Source organism: Macrobrachium nipponense, chromosome 8, assembly GCF_015104395.2.
Source record: "Macrobrachium nipponense isolate FS-2020 chromosome 8, ASM1510439v2, whole genome shotgun sequence".
Classification (NCBI taxonomy): domain Eukaryota; kingdom Metazoa; phylum Arthropoda; class Malacostraca; order Decapoda; family Palaemonidae; genus Macrobrachium; species Macrobrachium nipponense.
The window spans coordinates 52,554,154-52,576,882 of NC_087203.1; the positions used below are offsets into that span (position 1 = coordinate 52,554,154).

The 22,729-nt window shown below is 37.5% G+C and overlaps 2 protein-coding genes across 3 annotated transcripts in view; one reads left to right on the plus strand and one right to left on the minus strand.

The window, feature by feature from the left end:
- The window catches only part of LOC135222777 (uncharacterized), a 298,504-nt gene that overhangs the window by 255,150 nt on the left and 20,625 nt on the right, over positions 1–22,729 (minus strand). The gene's annotated exons all lie outside the window — the stretch shown is intronic.
- On the plus strand, positions 16,975–19,682 carry LOC135223101 (uncharacterized). Its single transcript, XM_064261606.1, has 5 exons — positions 16,975–16,979; positions 17,243–17,455; positions 18,399–18,707; positions 18,785–19,253; positions 19,641–19,682. The coding sequence occupies exons 1-5, from the start codon at positions 16,975–16,977 to the stop codon at positions 19,680–19,682; spliced, it is 1,038 nt and encodes a 345-aa protein (XP_064117676.1).

Genomic DNA, 22,729 nt, shown 5'->3' on the forward strand with positions numbered 1-22,729 from the left:
TTTACTTAATTGATTCAAGAATTAATTAAACTTTTCTTTGTTTTCAAGTAACAGTAATTTTCCCTGATATTGTGAATTTCACTCATAAATTTTGAGTTTAATAATAAATTTTTGTATTTAAAATTTTTATAAGTGTTTTCATTTCTAACCAGTATATTTGCATTTAATTATGATTATATTTAGCTTAGGTAGAAACATAGAGTGGTGATTGATCTGTTTTCCTTCAATTAACTTGAAGTGATTTAGAACCAGGGAAGTACTTAGACTTTTAAGGTTGTTGATGGAGTGATGCCCTTTGATTAATTTAATTACCTCACACCTGTTTTGATGAACTTAGTCTGATTTTCTGCAATACTGGTAAGTTATTAAGGGATCACTGTTGCCTCTAGAGTATTCAGTCGTTTAGTACCTGTGATGATGGTTCAGGTGTCTGGCTTTTGTGAGGTAACAATTAATGAATGGTAAGTGTAGTAACCAGATCCTTGGCACTTCGTCACAATATACATATTGTGAGCGTGTGTGACGCTGCAGTTCACGTAAAGAAGTAGCTGACTGTAATGTATTGGTCTTGTCTAGTGTTAGAGTTGCCACGTGCTTAGTTCTTTTAGCTGGAGCAATGCCTGGAAAGAGGTTACCTCTCATTCGAGCCCTACTTCCAAAGTTCACATACAAGTCCCGGCTGACTCTTGTATCAAATGGAACTCTTTTTCTCTCTCGAGAAAAAAAAATCAAAATTTACCTTCTTGATGTTGGCTCTAAAACGTTTTCAGAACACAGCACACCTTTCCGATCTATTCTCTCTCTCTCTTCTCTCTCTCTCTCTCTCTCTCTCTCTCTCTCTCTCTTTTAGAAGTAAATTCTATGGGATGCCGTCAGAGTGATTTTCAGATCCCTTTGGACTTCTTACTACTTTGCTTTTAGAGAGAGTAATTAGCTATTATTTAAAAGTTAACAGAGCACAAGATTACGTGTATATACGTATATATATTGTGACACTTCCCATTTGTACTTGTTAGAGCAAGAGACTCTTAATCCCGGGTCGGGGACACCACTAATACTTGGTGCACGGTTTGGTCAAGAATCTGGTTACTAATTACCTCACAACAGCCAGAAACCTGAACCTTCATCACAAATACAAAACGACTGAACACTCTAAAGGTAACGGTGATCCCTTATAGAACTTATTAATCATGTAAAAACTCAGACTAAATTCATTAAAACAGGTGTGAGATAATCTTAATTAAAGGGCATCATTCCTTCAACAATTTTAAATCTAAGTATTACGATGGTTCTAACTCACTTGAAGAAAAACAGCACAATTACCACTCTATATTTCTACCTAAATAAAAATCAAATATAAACTGGTAGTAAATGGAACGCTCATAAAAATTTTAAATACATAATTTTATTTCTAAATTCAAAAATTATAAATGAAATTCACAATCTCAGGGAAATTGTTATTACTTGAAAACAAAAGTTCAATTAATTCTTAAATTAATCATTAAACAAAATTAAATCAAAATTGTAAATTTTATCGAGAAAAGTAAAGTCAAAAACTTAAATTATTCAAGTAAAATTCAAACTATAAACCAATAATAAAAATTTAAAAGAAATTTAATTAAATGTAAATGATTCACAAGCGTTAAATCAAAACAATTATACAATAACAAATATTCAGATTAATTAAACAAAATGAGAATATTAAAAAACATAGAATAATAACACATAAACACTTCAAAAGAATCAAAGACAAATTTTAAAAAACTGTTCAATGTGTATAAATGGAATACATAAATTCAATTGAGTGCACTCAAAATTTATAAAACACCATACCTTTCACCACTGCAGTTTCACTAAAAAAAACCAGGCCTGTAACTATCTTCAACACTTTTGTGGCCTCACAAAATTAATAATAATAACACTGTTCAGATTCCACTAACTACTACGTTACTAAGAAATTAAAACAAAGTGAGTGACCCTTCGCAAAATATGAGTTACGTTATAGTAGGAACCAAAGTTTTGTGAGAGAGAGAGAGAGAACCAGCGCACGGTTGCTCATCTAATCGTATAATGACTCTTCTCTATGAGTACCAGCCGTTTGTTTGATGCTGCAATATCAGGAATGTTGAACGTCTGACCCAGTCATAAAGTAATTTCTCTGCATAGTCACTTGCTGTTGCTTCTGTTATGGGCATCACTTCTTGCCATAATGTGGATCTCTCTGTTGCTGTGAAGATATATCCAAACTAACTGGATGATGGCAGGGGTCCTCCAGTGAAGTGTTCAGCAAGTCAGTCAAAAGCTTGTCATGCTATGCTTGGGCAGGTGGTAAGGAGAACTCGGCTATCAAGAACCAGTGTAGGTCCTTATAAACCTCATACCTGAGGCATCTTACCAGTGTGCTACGTGGGGGAAGGAGGGATCTCGGATAACTTCAAGGATATAATCTGCTGTTTTGGTAGAACTCACGACATTTTGGAGGCAGAACTGCATTTCTTCCCTCCAGAACCAGACACATGGGTCAGTCAAAAAGAAAGGGGGCAAGCATTTTTATTTATCCGTGGATATCTTATGGTTATTCCCCTACAAGATCTTCCCTATTGCAGTGGTATGGTCGTTGCTATCTAACTAGTTGTCAGGGAGTTATGCTAGAACCATGCATGAGTCCACTGTGCTATTGTATTTAGTCTATCAAAAGCTTCTTTAGAGACTTCTTATCTCAGTATGCTTCACCATTGTTAGCCTCTTAATCACCAGGGTTTATGGGAAAAGCCATGCTGGGTGTACTATGAGGTAACCTTGGCTTCACCACTGTTAGCCTGTTGATCACCAGGGTTTATGGAAAATCTTAGCCAGGGTTAGTTATTATATAGGCATAGCCTCTAATCACCAGAGTTGATGCAAAAACCATACCGAGTCTATGAGGATATTATCAGACAACTTTGCATTCTAAAGAGAGAGTTAATTGGAGCTTAAGCTCTTTGTTTAGTAGGGCATGGCCATATTTAGTCTGTTAATCACCTGGGATTAATTTGAGAACTATATTTGTCTGTCACGTTTCACCATGATGCCAATAGTGTGAGGTAAGTGTTTATATATGTGTCCAAGAGTCAACCGATTTATTTTGCAGGAATCTTTCCCATAAGTGATATGCCACGCGGCTGGAGATACACTGGCTCCTAAACTTGGTCATTGAATATGGGTTCATTAGCAAAGCTCGAGGGTTACTATCACAACATGGAACTCCTGTTTCTAACCTAATCATAAAATATTTCACCAGAAGTCAATAATTAAATGCGTTAATCCCTCGTTTATCTTTATCTGGATTATTACATCTAGGGCCAAGCAAAATATTGTATATATTTTCCCATATCATTAAAAAAAACATTAAATAACGTTTTTCTATTTCGTCACTACACAGTGCTGTGTATACATATAAACAACATAAAATACACTGCACAGTTCTATAAACAAAATAAAAACAAAATTGCACTTATATATATATATATATATATATATATATATATATATATATATATATATATATATATATATAAAGTGCATAACAATTTTTATGTTAGAATTCTCTCTCTCTCTTCTTACCTGTGAGAAATGTCGAAGCGCTTACGTGGGTTTGACTTAACTTTTTTTTTATTAGAAAGAATCACCTAGGAAAGATAGAGAAAGCCAAGCGAATGCACAGCAACGTGATGCATGTGTACACACAAACAACACACACACAGGCCCCTGTACATATGCAGATGCTGCTTCTATACTGAACAAGTAGCCACCATTTTGCTACCTCCACATAAAAAGTATAATAAAAATTTAATTCAGATCTGTGTGATTGATCAGGGCTTTTTAAATATGTATTGCAGTAGTACTGTTATTCATTTAGTGGCATTCCAAGATTTATCAGAAACATATCTTAAACTTCTAGAGCTGAGGCTATCGCGTGGGTCCTGGGTTATCGTCAGTCATTGGTTGAAGACTTTGGTAAACGTGTAATGCACTATATTAATTGCATTCCATCAAGGGAATGCAATCATGCTCGGAATACAATCAACTTATTGAAACAAGGTGACACATGCCAAGTTCTCTAAGGTATGAAAATCAACTCGTGGCTACTCGTCAGATTTGAGAGAGAGAGAGAGATGAGAAGATATTGGGCAGTCTTAAAACTGTTACAATTGAACGAACGGCCAACAAAACTTAAATGGAATACCTGGACTTATATTGAAATACAATACCTATTGCCCCCAAATGTAATCTAGGTCAGTGGATATGACTGCACGAACAGTGAGCAAGGAATAAATGCAATACCTTCGTCTTTGGTTTGTGCGGCGCCATATGGAACGGCAATATCTTTAAGCACTGCACCCTGCAGTTAAATTCACGTTGGAAAAGTTCAGCTCATTTCTAGATTACTTGGAAATTGGACTTACGTAAGCAATCATATAAATGTCTGTCTGTTGAATGCGTCTCTCTCTCCTCTCTCTCTCTCTCTCTCTCTCTCTCTCTCTCTCTCTCTCGCGTTGTGCATGATTGCTTTATTACAAGAACCCTTAAAATGTCATTTATATAGATGAGTTTATCAGTAAACATATTACATTGCATTATATGATTGCGAAACTTGATTTGTGATGTGTGCTGGGGGATTAAGGATGCGTGAATTTCCATGTGCATACCGTGTAAATAGTAATAACGAATTACCAGAGGAAAAAAACAGAATGACAAGCAAAGGCACGGCAAGTGAACACATGCATGGCATATGTATACATGGCGTATTTATACACATACACACATACATACGTAGACTGAAATCCTGATAGGAAGGGAACATTTCCCAAGCAGATGAAGGCCCACCCCAACCCTCCTGGCCTGGTAAGCGCATCCTCCACCAACCGCCCCTCTCCCCTTTTACTATAATCAAATGTGAGGAAAGAAAAAGATAACACTCAAGTGCGCTTGCCAACCAAGCGGGTTTTGAATCTTTAGGTATTGCTCATATATATTCTATATATGTATTGTGGTGCTGGGTCCCTCCGGACAAAGGTGAGGGCTGAATAAGTGCAAACAGAAAACGGGCGGAACTACAGGATAAGCGAACAAATACAGTACCACAGAGAACCACTTAAGAAGGACACCACCTAAATGTATGACAGTTGTTAGGGTTCGACATCAACCCAGAAGTCCTTCAAACCTGCAGTTTTATTAGGACACTGACTAGTTAGTATGACAGGTTCTTTGAGCCAACATTAATAAACTAAGCCACGGCGGCATTTTGCAAGTGTGCTACCAGACAACAACACCTCAGCTATAGGGAATTCGATATTTGATACATACAGGGTTCAATCCTAAACAAAATTCTGTCTTGGTGGTACAGCATAAAAAAAACACCATCTGAGATAATGACAATGAAAGGACACTAGTTGAGAGTATGACAATAACATAATAATACATTACAGTGAAAAAATTCGAAATCTCTATACATAATACTCATCATATATATATATATATATATTATATATATATATATATATATATAGGTATATTATATATGATATTAGAGAGCAGGCCTTATCCTATACCGATACCCAATTCTGTGTTTTGCTAATGTTAAAGGACTTTCCTGAAGTGACTGATTGTCTGCTCGTCTGTCAGATTTCTAAACACATGTCATAAATGCGATTAGGAATCACAGCTCCATTTGATAGATGACTGTTGTTGTCATAATGAGAGTTGCAGTAGTGTTGCATTCACGTTGACTTTAGGGAAGTGTAACATAAGCTAGACACCGTTCTAGTTTCTTGCTTGGAGGAAAGTGACGCAAACTGATCTGTGTTAAAGAGCACTCTATAATAAAGTTGAGAATCTTCGATATAAGACATTCACTCATTCATTCAAAGGTAGTATGTGCCTATGGAATATCTTCTCAGTGAAAGTGAAACTTTAGTGATTCATAGCAGATTCCCTTTCTACGCCACTTGAGTAAAGCTCATTCTAAGTTCTAACTGGAGGCCTCAGTTCAATTCACAGTCATTCCAGGAGAGACTTCTGCCAGTTTTATTTCAGTCATGACCAGCGCCTGAGTCCGATTTCTAGTGATTAAATCATTTTTGTATTTGCGTTTAACTACTAAGTATCCGCATGTATACATTTTTACAGCTGATGTTTTATTCTGACTGTGTTTTTGTCTTTTCATATGACTTTTATTTACTTTTTTTGTTTGCACATATTTTCTTTTGGCAATTTTATTTAGTATTTTCTTGCGTGAATCAAAAATAGGGTTATTATAGATGTGAATCAACTGTCGCGCGAAACCCCAGAAGTCCTTTGTCGTTCCTCTATTACATTTAAGCCCTACAGTCTGCATCAGTATGGAATGGAAAGGAAACAGTGATAGCGAATAAAATAAATTAATTATGATATATACTTCATCTCTTTGTGTGACGCAGTGTGTAGACTGGAGTCCAACAAGATGATAAACTCCATCTTGGAAGTCACTTACTTTATACCCTTCAGAGAGAGAGGCTCTCAAGCTAACGGGATGAGTGAGTCTCGTAAAAGCTGTGAAGCCTCACAAGTGAATTAGTCATCTTTGATGGATTGATTCTCTTTAATAATAGGAAGGAGAAAGTGCCGCTTGGAGTATTCCGAAGAACCCAAATTTATAAGGAGGAGATCATTCTTCTGTTCCTGCTGCTTCTTCACTGCCTACAGTTGCCAACCAGACCCATGGCAATTATAATCAAAATCTCCACATAAAACTGCATCATTGTGTGACTATATATATATATATATATATATATATATATATATATATATATATATATATATATATATATATATATAATCATATATATATATATATATATGTGTAATATATATATATATATAATAGATATATATATATATGTATATGTAAGTATGTGTATATATATATATATATATATATATATAATATATATGCATGTATGTATACATATATGTGTGTGTGCGTGTGTGTATGCTGTAATGTCAGTCTCTGAAATCTCGGAAGTATACTGGAATGAGGTTACTTGGCCATAAAATTCTCTTTCCTGGTTGTAATTCACCAGTCACTTAAATCTTGACTTTATTCATCGCTTAGGTGAACAAAGGGGGGGAGTTTGAACAGAAAGAACACCCGTGGAACTGGAAGGCCGGGTCCTTTGATCTGGGGTGGTTGAAGCGAGCGCCCATGATGCTCCCTATACATTTGTGTGCACAACTTTCCACCAAACGAAAAGCTGTTTTCGGCAGCGAATGAAAAAGTAAGGGAATAGATGACGCCGGCGTCACTTAGCAGTAAGATCGTGATTTTGAAAGACTGAAGCTAAAACTGAAATCAAAGGGTAAAGCAATACTTTTGTTTGAGAACCTGGCGATCGATTTTTCTCTTTGAGCCGAATCATTCTCATTTCACGGCATCACCTCCATCATACTTACAATCTTCAGGAACTAAATTACTAAATAGTCAAATGAAACCATTTTGCAATGATATGCGCAATTAGAGATACAAGAGGTTGCATTACACCAACTTTGAAGGATTTTCCAGTTCTTGTAAATGACAAAATCAGTGTGCAAGAATTTTTCTACTAAATTTCTTCTTTAACTGAAATAAATACTAAGAGTATATAAAAATATATGGACAGTAACAGCATTATCAAGGTTGATCAGTCTGTTATGCCTATATAAATGGCCAGTGAAATCGTAAACCTGATTTTTATATGGAATTAAAGAAGTTCTTGACTGACAGTGAATGAACAGCTCCAATTGGATTCTAATTCCTGATTTGGCAATGTTATGGAGGATGGCTGAGATGAAACATCTTTACTCCAATCTCTACAGCTATAACATAACAACAACATGGTGGTAATACGCAGAATTTTCCCAAGAGTTACGGATACAGCATATTACGTTCTTTTAAAACATTAAGAAACACATACGCCACAACTCCCCAATACCTTATACATAACCACTGGCCTGAGTAGCTCTCAGCAGCTGCTGCTATGAGCTGACCACTTTGCAGCACATTGGATGTGGGACAAACACTAACCTTCCTTGCGCTCAAGAGCTTCTGGTAGGATTTGCACCAACTCTTAAAAGTTTACTCCAGTTAATAAATTGTTAATGCAAGGTTTTAAGAAGCTGCAACACCCAGAAGATCCCGACAATTTTGACAGTCTGGTCTTGTATTTGGGAGAAGGGTCTCTTAGGGAACACGTGTTGTGTTGCAGTGCCAGTCAGGAGTTGAAGAAAGGAATCTTTCGTACGTGGGGTCCAGCACAGTTGGTCTTCAGTTTATATTCCCTCAATGAAGGGAGAAGGGGATGAGTTGATAATAGTACTAGATGATGACTATGAAAAATTAGCTATCATTCTATTTCCAACAAGAAAAAATCAGGTTATGCATTAAAAACTCCTCCCATGAAAGAAACCTGGCTTGAAGCAAAGCAGCCTTGCCTTAATCTATCTATAATGATAATATCCGAGTGGATCTTGTTTGTCTTTCCCCCGGGTGACAGTAGGGGAAACATGACACAATCATCCACCCCTGAAAACCGGTTTGTCCGCCCAAGGTTGGGGTGGGTGGGTAGGGGAACGGGAGGGTAAGCGGGGAGAGCAACTCCAAGTTTCAGCGCACGTGGCGCGCCAATAAGCTCGTCAGAAAATAATCAAGTTTTGCTGAGAATCTGAGCGGGGTGAAATTGCACATGGCGTCACAGGTGGTGTCCTGGCAAAACATGAGGCCAAGGCAAAGCACCTTTCGTAAACTCTCCTCCTAAATTTAGAACACAACCGGCCAGTTATAGTAGAGGCCAATAAAATACTAAGTTCGAAATGAATGAGTTTTTCAGACAGCTTTCGAATATTATGTACCTCCGGTTTAGTGTGATTCGTTACATTTTAGGAATCAGATCCGACAGGCTGGTTTGTAGCAGTTTGATGTTGCGTGGGTTATTTGTCATTCATTTTTCACAAATTAGCCCTCTCTCTCTCTCTCTCTCTCTCTCTCTCTCTCTCTCTCTCTTTCTCTCTGTACAAATGATTTGATAATCAAACGTTTTCAAACTGCCATAACGCTTACTTTTCAGGCTCAAGTTAATTAGAATCGTCAATGTTTGTTTCTTCCTGTTCAGAAGAAAACGATCATAAAAGCTAAATATAAATATAGAAGTGCGTGTTCGTGCGTGTGTTCATGTTTGTGTTTCTGTGTAATTATCAAAAATTGAGAAAAACCAAACAATGCAAAAATATTCCGTTGCCCATCAGCTTCATATGCTAGCAACAAACAGCAAACTAAGCCTAAAGTTCTCTTATGCAATGTATGTAGTTTCTGATGTGAACTGCCCACCATTACGTATCTGCTCTTCCCCTTGGTGACAGACTACTGTACTGTACACAATTTTATAGGTGAATTGCTGATAAATGATTAAACCTAGTTCCTTACTTACGTTTTAAACTGGAACCTCTTGTAAAGGTTATGTTAACTTTTTCTATGGCATCTTAGGCTTTGTAGCTACTATATAAATAACAAATATTTATCTTGAGACAATGAGTAAAACACTTTTAGGATTGACCATTTTATATTCATTGGAAATGAATATGCCGTCATTGATGTCAAAATTTACGAACAATAGCTCCACATACTGCCATTTTGTGGAAATAAGCATGTTTTCATGATTGTGAAATCTTTCTGACAAATAAAACCGAACAAAAGAACACAGACCAGAGGAACCAAGAAAGTTCCCAACAGGGCAGGATTAGGAAGAGGGACAGTGAATGTTGGTAGTCCCTCAGGGACGACGATTAGGTTATGTGAAACGCTATTAGCACCACTGAACTAAGTCCTATTAAAACGAGTTGAAAAACAATTCATAAAATTTAACAGACTCCACCCAGTAACCTTTGCATGTTTATGACGGGAAAAAAGTAGGTAGAAGTTAGTCAGCGCTGTACAATCCTAGCCACGAGAAAAGAGAGGAAGTGAAACGTTTCAAGAGCTTCTACCTGACTTAGTGTAACGCGTCCCGTGTGACCGAGGCGGACGTCGACGGCCATTATGGTCGTGTGTGTGGCCACAGGGTCCCCAGTGATCTCCCGGGAAAAAAAAAAAAAAAACTCCATTTCCGGAAGGGTGTCACCACGCTTTCAACGGAAGAGTCAGTAGGTAGGATCCATTGCCCTAACTTTTCCAAATTAGTTCAGGGTCTTAGGCTTGAACAATCAAGCACTGAGATTACTTTGGAAAAGGCGTTATCAATGGTCGACGTATCAAGAGGAAACAAAAAATATATCCGTCTCAAGGAGAAACTTAAAAAACTGGTGGTTAACCTTGACAAGGAAGATGGGTTGTGGTTTTTAAAGGTTTCTATACATAATGGTTTATAAGTTTTTAAATTGTGTTTTTATTTTTCTTTATAAATACACTTTCCTCCTTTTTTACCTGCTTTTTGTGAATACTGCTCTCGGTGAAAAATGTTATGCCTGCAAAGCATCCATTCGGTCAAGTGTCCGCCAATTATCCTGTCGGCGAATTGTCCGCACACGGGGGAGACACTAGTTCTGAGACTTGGGGATTTTTTTCTTCTTTTTCCATTTTCATTCGAAATGGAAAACCGTTCCATTATGATGGCGACTGCAATTAACTAATTAAACAAATAACAGAAAATGTCGTTGTTCAAGTATGGATTCAGTTGACTGACGTTAGGACGTCAGACAAAACTATTTCTGCTTCTCCTCAAAGAACAGAAGAGCTGAAGAAGAAGTGGTGGTTCAGTATAATCTCTTCAAAAGTAGGTCAGTAACATCTTTTCTTTGTAATCTTGCGATAAACGCTCAGTCTTCTTGAAAATTGTTTATGCTGTACCTATATCTTATTGGGTTATTATCAAAATGTAACAGATGATGCTGAGATCCGCTAGTCTATAAAATATGAATGCAAGATGTCTGGGGAGAGTGACTCTAGAGTTGAGAGGATGTCAAATAAGACCCATTACGGGACTGGATGTAGTGCGAGTCCTGTTATTTATTGTCAACGGCTCTGTGGTCCCTTTTTACGATCGGACTTCCGATTTAAATTCTTGGTGAAAAACTTAACAAGGGTTTAATCCTTAATGATTGCGGTGAGATTCGAGTGTCTTGATTCAGAAATGAATTGGCTCACTTTCTGTCTGATGGCTAAAGAGATGGTTAATCTTGGGCTGCAATGGCGCAAAATCCATCAGATCCTGGTGACTGAATAATATCACTGCGCAAAGGCTCGCTCGTCTTAGAAGAGCTTTTTTGTACACTTAGGCTGTAGTATGGTTGCATCGAACAGGTAATGATAAACAGCCACGCCCTGTATCACACATAAGCAAACCCCGAAATTTCGCGAAGAATAGATGCGGGACACAGAATGTTGTGGCGGTGGTCGTCGTTCCCGATAGCTCGTTGCTCGTCCGCCCCATCTTGGTCCGCCCCGGGCACAAGCAAGGCATGGCGGAAGAGGTATTCATTCAGTCGTCGGCTCAGCCTTACTTCGGTACCTATCTGGTCTGGACTAATGAATTCAGCTTCGAAGGTAACAAAAACCACCCAATTAGAAAGATTTTAACTTTAGAATAGTGTTATGTATAACGCAATTTCAAAGAAAATTCTAGTGTTCATAAAATTATTCTCGTGGAATCTTTGCGTTTGCGGTTGCAAGAGGCACAACTTGCCGCTTCGTCGTCCTGCTGCGCCTTCCACCTGACCTAAATTAGACAGTGAGAGGACAATTTAATTAAAGTAAAAATAATGCATTAAATGACACTGTTCCCTCCCTCTCTCTTCCCCTAAATATCCCCTACCCTTTGCACCCAATTTCTCTCTCTCTCTCTCTCTCTCTCTCTCTCTCTCTCTCTCTCTCTCTCTCTCTCTCTCCAACCATCACGATCATCAGCATCATAATAGTAGGTAGTCTATCACTTATCGTCATAGTTTTACATGTAGGTGAAGTGTTTCATGTCAATGTTGAGAAAAAAAGTGACAGATATATTGTAGGGCGTGTAAGTCGTTACAGTGACGCTGTTCAAATAAACGCTAGTGCAGGTGTAGGAGTTGTGCTGAAGTGTGTGATATTTAATCAGTGATACCTTTCTAAGGGCATCATATTACAGGAAAAGTGGACACAGTGACTGAGCTGTAAACGGCCCCAGTGATGTCATGCTCTAATGTGCTCTATGCCGAGGAAATAAAATCCAACTGATATTAAAAACGCAAAAGCAGAAAATAACGATAATAACTAATCATAGTGTGGCCAGTGATCAATAAACAGACGTGAATAGTTACAGAACATTAAAATAGATATTCGAATCTAACTTGACCGAGGCTTGAAGGGCAGTTCCACAGGGGTACGAGAGAAGAAATTGAAAGCAAATAAAGCACCCACAAGAAAAAGTGGGTTTGTCATTATAATTGATGACAAACCGCCGAACCTCCAGTTGGAACCGAGATCAAGAATGTCTCTGCAGGTGAAGGATTGAAGATGACTGAACCCATAAGTCGAGGGTCCTAAAGACCGTGGTTGTAACAGGGGAGGAAGACTGTGCCTGAGGACAGTCAAGAAGACGTGGCTAATGAAATGAAAAGATGCTATCCTGACTGTAAAGTGATTCGGGCTGCCATTGTCGAAAGTGGGAAAACCAAAAAAATGAAAATGGAATCCCATGAAATTATAAAAACAACCATTGAGAGTTACTTTGGGAAGGACTGGGTGTATAACGTAGTTTCATTTTCAATGGGAGTTTTTACCATTTTGAGGGATTCCACAAAATGGACACCAACATTCATTTTAACCTCATACAGTGCTAAGCATAATGATCACATCAAGAGGAATTGCCACCAGGACAAGGATTTTAAGATATGTTCATATTGCAACAGAAGGGACCACAGGTATTCTGACTGCAAGAATGCATAGCTTGAGTGCATAAACTGCTCAGAGTCGCCCCAACCCTTGCAGCAAACACTAAGAAGGTGGAGAATGAAGAAAGGCAGAGAAAGAGGGCTTGTAGGGAGGCTGCAGCCGCCCTTTTGAACAGACCCAACAGTCATGGAACAAGGAACCTCAGATGTCATTGATGGAGTATGTCGCCAGACAGACAAATCATAATAATCAACACAGCCTTGATCGTGGCAGACATAAAGAAGGCAGAATTCCTGGTCAATCCCATGCCGCAATAGGAGAAATCTTTTAATTTGCAAGGGAAGTAATAAGGTGTTTGGTCAGCAGCAGAAAATTCAAGATCCCCAGAACCAGAAAATTCAAGAGCCCCAGAACCAGACAATTCGAGAGCCCCCAGCAATCTGAACACCACGAGACAATAAGAAACAAAATAGAGAAACACAGTCAGTCACATCAAAAAGGCCTGCAAAAATACAGGCATCAGGGAAGATGACTCAGACTGCAACACTGGAGACATCTGGCTACAAGTGCAATAATTAACCCAAAAAGAACAAGTACCCCACACAGAACTTTCATGTCTGTATGGATACGATGGTACCAAGTAGGTCATTGAACAGAAAGATAAGGAACAAGGTGTGATCCGACCTCCAGCTTACTCGGGGCACGTGCAATATTTTCCCCTCAAGCATAAGTTGTAAACATTATATTTCTAACTTGAAGTGAAATGGTTTTTTATTAATATTCATACTTAGTACTACTCATACTAACAACAAGGATTAAATAAAAAGGTCACAAATTAAACACGTCCATATATTCTCAGTTATAAGCGGAAACAAAATAACTGAACAGAACCATAGCCTAAATTCACTACACCAAATAAATTACAACGAGCTCAAATCTACAGTCAAATAGAGCCTTCTTTCACCAACGAAAATTAAAATAGATACGTTATATTTTATTAGAAATAATTTTTCTGTACTGTTTAACATGCACATTATTTATTCTTTACATTTTCATTCTAATAAGTAAATCGTTAATATCCTATCTGAAAATTCCTGTATCTTTAACTCAACAATAAACACCTTTTTCTTACCCCCAACAAGAACAAGAACAACATCAACAGCAACAACAACAACAACAAACATGCCATTAAAAGGGGCAGATAAGTGAATAAAAAAATTAAAACATAGATCTTACTAGCATCCCAGTCATCAGAGTGGAAAGAAAATAATTCAGGTTGCTTTAAACGAAGGAGGTAGAAACATTAAAGAAGCCCAGTGTTAACCAAGAATAAGGCAATCAAAGATGGAGAAACCATGAAATATATGGATCTAATGTATACACCAGAAATAAATATAACGAGCTGCATGCAGGGATTACAGTCAGTCAAGGGTAACCTGAAGCAACGACTCAGGGATGACTTTCACAAAGATGTCCTTGCCCACACCTCAAAGGGACAGTATATCTTCCTTCAAGAGGAGTACTTTTAACCAAAGAGGACATAGGTGTCATACACTTGCTTTTTATTGTTTGTTCTTTCAGCTACCACCTTTGTAAGGGAGTTTTATTATTCTTTCGTCTTTATTTATTTGTAGGCCACCAGTGTTTTGTAGTCTATTATATTTTTATTGTAGATTGTAGATTTGTAGATTCTCTGGGTATAAGAGAACATACAAATCTAGAATATCTTGAGGTATTGAGGTAAAGTGTTGATGTTGAAGCCTTTTTACCCACGGCTTGGTAAGGCCTACAACCTTACCCTTTGTTCCTACTCTGTTTCCTCTGCTTTCTCTGCTTCTCAGTAGACATCCTCCTAAGAAATGTCCCTCCTAAAAATGGGAAGGTCTTTTTCTTTTGCTGCCCTCTGGTTTCCTTCATTGGTTGATCACGTCTATTGTACCACTACCTGTTTGGGCGGAAATTAATTCTAACACCCCCAAGCAACGAATGCACTTATTTAACAGCCACCCGTACAATAAACATTCCACTTGTTTGGGTTGTTGGGAGAACACTTCCGTTGCTCTCTCTTCTCTCTCTCTCTCTCTCTCTCTCTCTCTCTCTCTCCTCTCTCTCTATTCTTTTATTCTCTCTGTCTATCCATCTGTCTATTAGTCTCACTCTCTTTTTCTATATCTAGCTTAATTTTCCCTAACTAACATTATATCACTCGGCCACCACCATAAATTGTCCTCAATGTTCTACTAAACGCAATAACAAAGGATATAATAACAACTAAATTGGCAACAATTGTTAATAATGGACACAATTAAAAAAAAATCTTTCCCCAATAGTGGAGAAAAATAAGCATATCAAATTTTGCCAAGTAAAAAATAAGCATATCAAATTATTAAGCATATCAAATTATTATCAAGTAAAAAAATTGTTAACGTAAATTGTCAATTATGGTTTATTTCTTTTAATTTCTATCAGTATCCTCTGTATGTTTTATTAATTAATTTACTTACTGTTTTGATAACCAAAACAACCACTAGATTTACTAATGATGAAATTGGGAATACATCTTCCCTGTAGAAAAAATACTCAACATAGTCCAAGTTTTCAAGTTTCTTTAATTCTAACTGAGACAATTTGAATTCTTTGATATGAATAATTTTTATATGGCACATGTTTGTTGAATTCATATGTTGTAAGAACATTAGGTTAACATGGTGTTGTAAAAGATTTAGCATTTTTAAACCTTATTTCTGTAGACGCATTATTACATTTAATTTTAGCTATAACATTCGACGATTTCCTTTGTGGTATCCGGGAAATTGCAGCATTCTGCGATTTTTGTTCTTTTTGTATGGACAATAGAGTGAGAGACCATATTGTTATTGGCACTCGTGATGAACTAGCTCTAAAACGTATGCTAGAGGAGAAGGACCTGAATTTTCAGAAGGCTGTAGATATTTGTCGAACTTCTGAGAGTGCTAATGAGAATAGCGCTACAATACGAGGAATGATCCCACAGATTATATCAAAAGTTTCACGGTACAAAAGGGACTACAAAAAAAGCTCCAAACAGTTTATATAAAAATGGAAGATGCTTTAGATGTGGAAAAGATCGACATTCTGACATGAATGTTTGTAAGGCAAAGGACAAAAAGTGTTCCCAATGTGGAAAGATTGGACATTTTGCTGTTGTGTGTAGGTCAACAGGGAAGGAAACTCCCTCTTTGCTGAAAAAGAGTAAAGATTCAAAGCTAAAATCAAATGGTAGACTTAACAGGGATGTACATAGTATTATAAGTGATGTGTATGTTAGCAGTGCCATTTCTCAAGCAACTCCGAAAGTTCAGATTCACATTACTCATCCTGCAGGAAGCTCTCCTATACTATGGACACCGGATTCGGGAGCAGAAGCTGCGGTGATAGGCCTCAATGTAGCGAGGTCTCTTGGTATATATCCCTATATACTTGAACCTTCTAAAATGGAAAAGCTTTGTTCTGCTGGTTATCAGACCCTTAATTGTGTGGGAGCTTTTACTTCGCACCTTTCGCTTGGTGATCGACAAACTCAAGCTGAAATAACTGTGGTGAAAGAAGTAAAGGGAGCTTTATTAAGCTGGTTTGATTCTATTGCTTTGGAAATTCTACCGGAGGATTTTCCTGCTCAAATTAATTCTCTTCCCGTACGACTGCCTGTAGATCCAGATGAAGAGAAACGCTCAAAGGACTGCAAAGAGAAAAAAGACACTACTTGTAATGTAGTTCATTCTCCTGTTGCACTTCCAAGGTGGCCTTATGAACGTGATCCAACCGAAGAAGAAAGGGTAGAGCATGCTGCAGCTTTGGTATCAGCATTTCCTCCGGTATTTGGTGCCACAAAAACACTGAGGGAGATGCATGGAGGTCCCATGCATATAAAGTTGTCTGAGAATGTGAGACCATTTGCTGTGACAGCTGGAGGTCGGAAATAAAGGATCAGCTTGATGAACTTTTGGAGAAAGATGTTATCTGTAAGGCTGAGCATCCAACAGAATGGTGTCATCCCATAGTGCCTTTTGCTAATAAGCCAAATGGAGTAAGATTGTGTGATGATCTGACTAAGCTTAATAAGTATGTATGTAGATCCACTTATCCTGTACGATCACCACATGATGCAGTAGCTTCGATTAGCACTGGGGCAAGGTGGTTCTCTACACTAGATGCAAAAATGGGATATTTCCAAGTCAAGATTACAGAAGAAGACCAGAGTCTCACATGTTTCATTACCCCATGGGGTCGCTAAAAATTCAAGCGAGCGGTAATGGGACTTATTTCTTCATGAGATGAATATAATCGAAGAGGAGACCAAGCTCTTGGTGATATACCACAAACTGTAAAGATAGTTGATGATGTTCTTGCATACGATTATTCTTATAAGGATCATCTAGCCCATATTATTTCTATCTTGCAAAATGATTTGCCTTTTAGGAGAGTAAAGGAAGCACTTACTGCACCCCCTGTACTTGCACATTTTGATGCAACTTTGCCAACCATGTTGCAAACAGATGCATCGTGACTGCATGGTCTGGGATTTGCTTTACTTCAAAAGCATGGAACGGACTGGAAACTAACGCAATGTGGCTCAAGATTCCTTTCAGATGTTGAAACAAGATATTCTGTGATAGAGCTGGAAATGACAGCTGTATTATGGTCAATAAAGAAATGTCATACTTACTTGGCTGGATCACCTAATTTTGATGTTGTGGTAGATCATAGACCATTGATACCAATTCTTAACAGTAAGTCACTCGGTGAAATTGAAAACCCAAGACTTCAATGCATGAGAGAGAAGCTAAGTAATTTCAGTTTTACTGTCCACTGGCAGAAAGGAAGTATTCATTGTATTCCAGGTGCTTTATCGCGTGCACCAGTTCAGGATCCTACGGAAGAAAATTGTTTGAATGAGGATGGATCCACTGATCCCTTGCATGTTGCAATATTGTGAATGCCCTTGACATGCATGGAGATGGTGTACTTCTGACACCTCTAAAGGACAAAATGCTGGAAAAGGTACGTGTTGCTGCTGAACAGGATGCAGAATACAATTCACTTCGGGAAATTATAATGAAAGGTTTTCCACACTGAGTAGAACTCAGGCCTTTCTGGAATATACGTGATATGCTTGCTGTAGATGATGACCTAATTGTTTATGGAGCAAGACTTCTTATACCCAAGAGTCTCCAATGGGAAACTCTTGAATGTCTTCATGATGGTCATCAGGGAATAGACCGCACAAAAAGGAGGGCGCGACAGACTGTTTGCTGGCCTAAAATTGACAGAGATATTGAGAACATGGTTTCCTCTTGTATCAAATGCCGTCCTCTTCTACCAAATCAATGGAATGAACCTCTATGGCAAGAAGAAGATCTACCAAGTAGAGTTGTTGAATCCGTATCTGCGGATTATTTTCATGTCATGAGTCGTACTTATCTTGTTATCTTGTTTATATTGACAGGTTGTCTGGATGGCCTTGTGTATCTTCGTGTCAGGGTATAGCTTCTGCAGCCCATCTAGTACGGCCACTGAAGGCTATATTTTCAGATACTGGTGTTCCTGTTTTGTTGAAAACTGATGGAGGACCACAGTTTGCTTCATCAGCTTTGAGACGTTTTATATCTCGCTGGGAAGTAGAACATCGCATTACTTCGCCATATAATCCGAAGGCAAATGGACATGCAGAAGCATCAGTGAAAATTATCAAGAAGCTGATTATGACTACTGCAAAGAATGGGAACCTGGATGCGGATGAATTTGCCCATGGAATGTTGGAGCTTAGGAATACACCTCGTGCTGATGGCAGATCACCAGCTCAAGTTTTATTTTATTTAGTCATCCCCTCAGGTCTTTTATTCCAACACATCGTCGCTCATTTGCCAAAGAGGGGCAAAAGAAAGCAGAGGAATGTGATGTTAATGCAGAGTTTTTGCGAAGTCAGGCGAAGCAACGATACGACAGTACTGCCAGATCCCTTTCTCATTTGAAAATGGGTAGTTACGTTGATGTTCAAGATCACACCAAAGGACTTTGGAATCGCCCAGGTGTTGTTGTCGGCATTGGATCCAGGCGAGATTATCTCATAAAGATGGGCAGTGGGCGCATTTTGTGGAGAAACCGAAAGTTCCTGAGACCACATCGACCTTTTCTACCAATATATGGATCAAGCCTTGATGCAACTAATACTCCCAGTAAACCAAAGTATGTGGAAAGGTCACAAGATAATTCTACTGCTGAGGTTATTAGCAAATCAATCTTGCCTACACCAGCTCCACGTCGTAGTTTGCGGCATAGGAAAGAACCTGATCGTCTACAAGTAAAATGGAAGAAAAATACATATGAATGAGAAGGATTTTCAGACGCCAGGGATTATAATATTATCACCCTAGACGTCTTAGGGGGAGGTGTGTGATATACCTCCAAATGTCCATATTTATTTGTTTACTAATTATGTAATGGGTTGTTCGCAAATCATATTGTAATGTTAATTGGTTTCAATTGTAAATAAACAAGCGAGAGTTCTTTAAATACTTTTCTTTATATGTACGTAACGAATATTGTTAGTTTCTGTTTAGCCGTCAGTTTGTATAGTAACCTCTTATTAATGAGACATATCTTTGCTCGTGTTTCTTTGCCAGCCTACAAGAGATCAAACAACGAACTTTAATGTTTAATTGTCTGATAATTATATTCTCATTTTCAGATGGATTCGAAGCCACCATATAGAAAAATGGATTTTCTCTAGACGTGTTTTTCCCTTTGATAAACTATGAATGTTTGGACAGAAAGAGATAAAAGGGGATACTTAATTAAATATGATTTTGGGAAGAATATGATAGCTTAACGTTCTTTTTTTAGTTATTCTTAACCCATTTTATTCCATTTTCATGTTAGCTAATTTTGGGAAATAAAAAGTATATTTTTGTAACAGAGGGGGTTTGAATTAGCCCAGAGTTTGATACTTTGATTTTCAGCTAACTTCAGGGATGGCACTCAACATGAAAGGTAGGCCACTTTACCAGTTTAAGAGTTTTTTCATTTGTTTAAACGAGTGTCATTTTGACCTCGTAAGCTTTTCATGAGGTTTGAACAGGATGCGTTAATTAAATTGTTTATCAGTGAAAAATGTCAATATCATACATTTTCTATTAGAAGAATGCAAAATGTATGATATTACCTTTTTAAATGATTATTTGATTGTTAATTAACATAGGAAATGGGTACACAGTGACTGTATTTTTCATCCTAGTCTGAAAGGTACAATTGTAATCATTTTATCAAAAAGCACTTCGACACTTATTAAATTGTAAAACATGAATAAATCTTTCACAAGTGGTTTAAAGTGTTTCTCTATTACACAGAATTTAATAATGTCGTCTAACTCTTTAGGAGTGATTAATGTTCGGCTCAAAATACCTTTATAAGCAGAATGGCATTTAATATGTTCTTATGTTCCTGTAGTATCACTGCACTTTCTAGAGCAAATGTATTTATAAACTGTACGTTTTCCAATTTGTTCAGCTATCTTGTTACATTCTGATTGACTTGATTTATAACATTTTCAGTTTTTCTATTTGTTCGGCATTCAGATTGTGTGAGGTAATCACTTTATTTACCACTGTGCCTCTTTCTGCTGCGTATTTTTCCAGTCTGTCTATTCTTTCTTTTTCATGTTCTACATTTGCTTCGGTGGCAACTCCAAATAATGTATTCAAAGCAGTTCCAATGAAGGGTAAGAGGGATCTCTTTGACCTCTCGTTCACTGTATTTTCTATGTCTGTATTTTTCTAGCAAAAAAGTATAGCACTATTATTTTCACCCTTCTGTATTATTGAATTTATATCTGTATGTATTTTTCTTAGGGTTTCTTCACTATTTAACACTGCTGTTATATCGATAGAAATTATTCCTAAGTCTCTGATCATTTTGACTTTTCCATATCTTTTTAACAATGATCCTTTTCTTATCTCCACCTCTGAAGAGATGAGTCCAATTATCGCTAAGGTTACGACAAGCCTCATTTTGGATCTGTAAGAATACTTTTATCAGATTCTCTGTATATAAGTTTCACTTATATTTTCAGTCCAACACCCATCTAACACTTTTTCTTTTACATATATTTCTAACTCCGTCGATTTCGGAGATTATATCCATTATTTATCACCAATTCATTATCTTCATTGTCTTATGTTATCTATAAATTCAGCGGACCATGGGTCTGCTTTTACGACTTTCATATGATTCCAGTGGACTACTTTCCCTTTAAATCACCTTCCTATATTTGTTTAAGTTCAGCAATTCTACAATTCTATATGGTCCTTAAATCACTTTCATTAATTACTCCATATCATACTATAATGGTCGTAATGTCTGTCTATCTGTCTGTCTGTCTGTCATTCAATCACGGCCAAACGGCTGGTCAGATGGGCATGAAACTTTGTAGGGTTATGGTGGGGACTCCTAAGATGGTTTGTAATGGGGTTTCATCCAACCTACCCCCTCCTTTTGTAGGGGGTGGGGTGAGAAGGGATTCCCTGAAACGGAGCTGTTTCTGGCCGTGAAACGAGGCTGGTTATTCCCGTAGATTTTGGTTACTTTACAATTTTTTTTTTTTTTTTTTTTTTTTTTTTCTTCTTTTTTTTTTGCCATACATAATTTCTGTGCAACTTCCCCGGAGAAAGTCGCCAATATTTCAGCTCGGACACAATAGAAGATGCAAATTATCATCAATATCCGCAAGATTTTTTGAATAACTTAAATCCATCGGGACTGCCAGTGCACAAAATAATGTTGAAGAAGGTACTCCTGTAATGCTGCTTCGGAATTTCGATCCTGCCAATGGACATAATAAAAAGGAAACTGACAAGTTCCTACTTTCTACTCTTTTTTGGAAGACACAGGATCATAAGAGCATTATCAGTAGCCATAACGCACTGACATACAAGTTGCGTCTTTGCAGAAACATAATGAAAAAAAAGAAAGATACTTTATTATTCGTATCACCGTTGCAAAGTAATTGACAAAGAAACGAAACCAATCAAGATCCCTGTTCCGTTAAATGAAAGTCACCGACAGAGAGAGAGAGAGAGAGAGAGAGAGAGAGAGAGAGAGAGAGAGAGAGCCATTTAACGACATTAATGCACTACAATTTTATAATTTTTTCTTGCTATCGAATTTCGATCCTGCCAATGGACATAATAAAAAGGAAACTGACAAGTTCCTACTTTCTACTCTTTTTTGGAAGACACAGGATCATAAGAGCATTTATCAGTAGCCATAACGCACTGACATACAAGTTGCGTCTTTGCAGTAACATAATGAAAAGAAAGATACTTTATTATTCGTATTCACCTGCAAAGTAATTGACAAAGAAACGAACCATCAAGATCCCTTGTTCCGTTACATGAAAGTACCGACAAGAGAAGAGAGAGAGGCCATTTAAACGGACATTAATGCACTACAATTTATAATTTTTTCTTTGGCTATCGAAATGAAGAGAGAGAAAGAGAGAGAGTAATTTGTGATTTGAGAGCTAAGTAATCCGATAATCCCATCACCGTCTTCGTTACTTGACTTACATTGAGAGAGAGAGAGAGAGAGAGAGAGAGAGAGAATCATTAAAAGAGGGTAAACAATAATGAATACGAACTTCTTTACGTTCATTGATCGTCCCTTCACTTACTTTAAGAGAGAGAGAGAGAGAGAGAGAATATCATTAAAAGAGGGGAAACGACAATGAATAAGAATTTATCTGCGTTCAGTGATCTCCCTTGAAATACATTACGAGAGAGA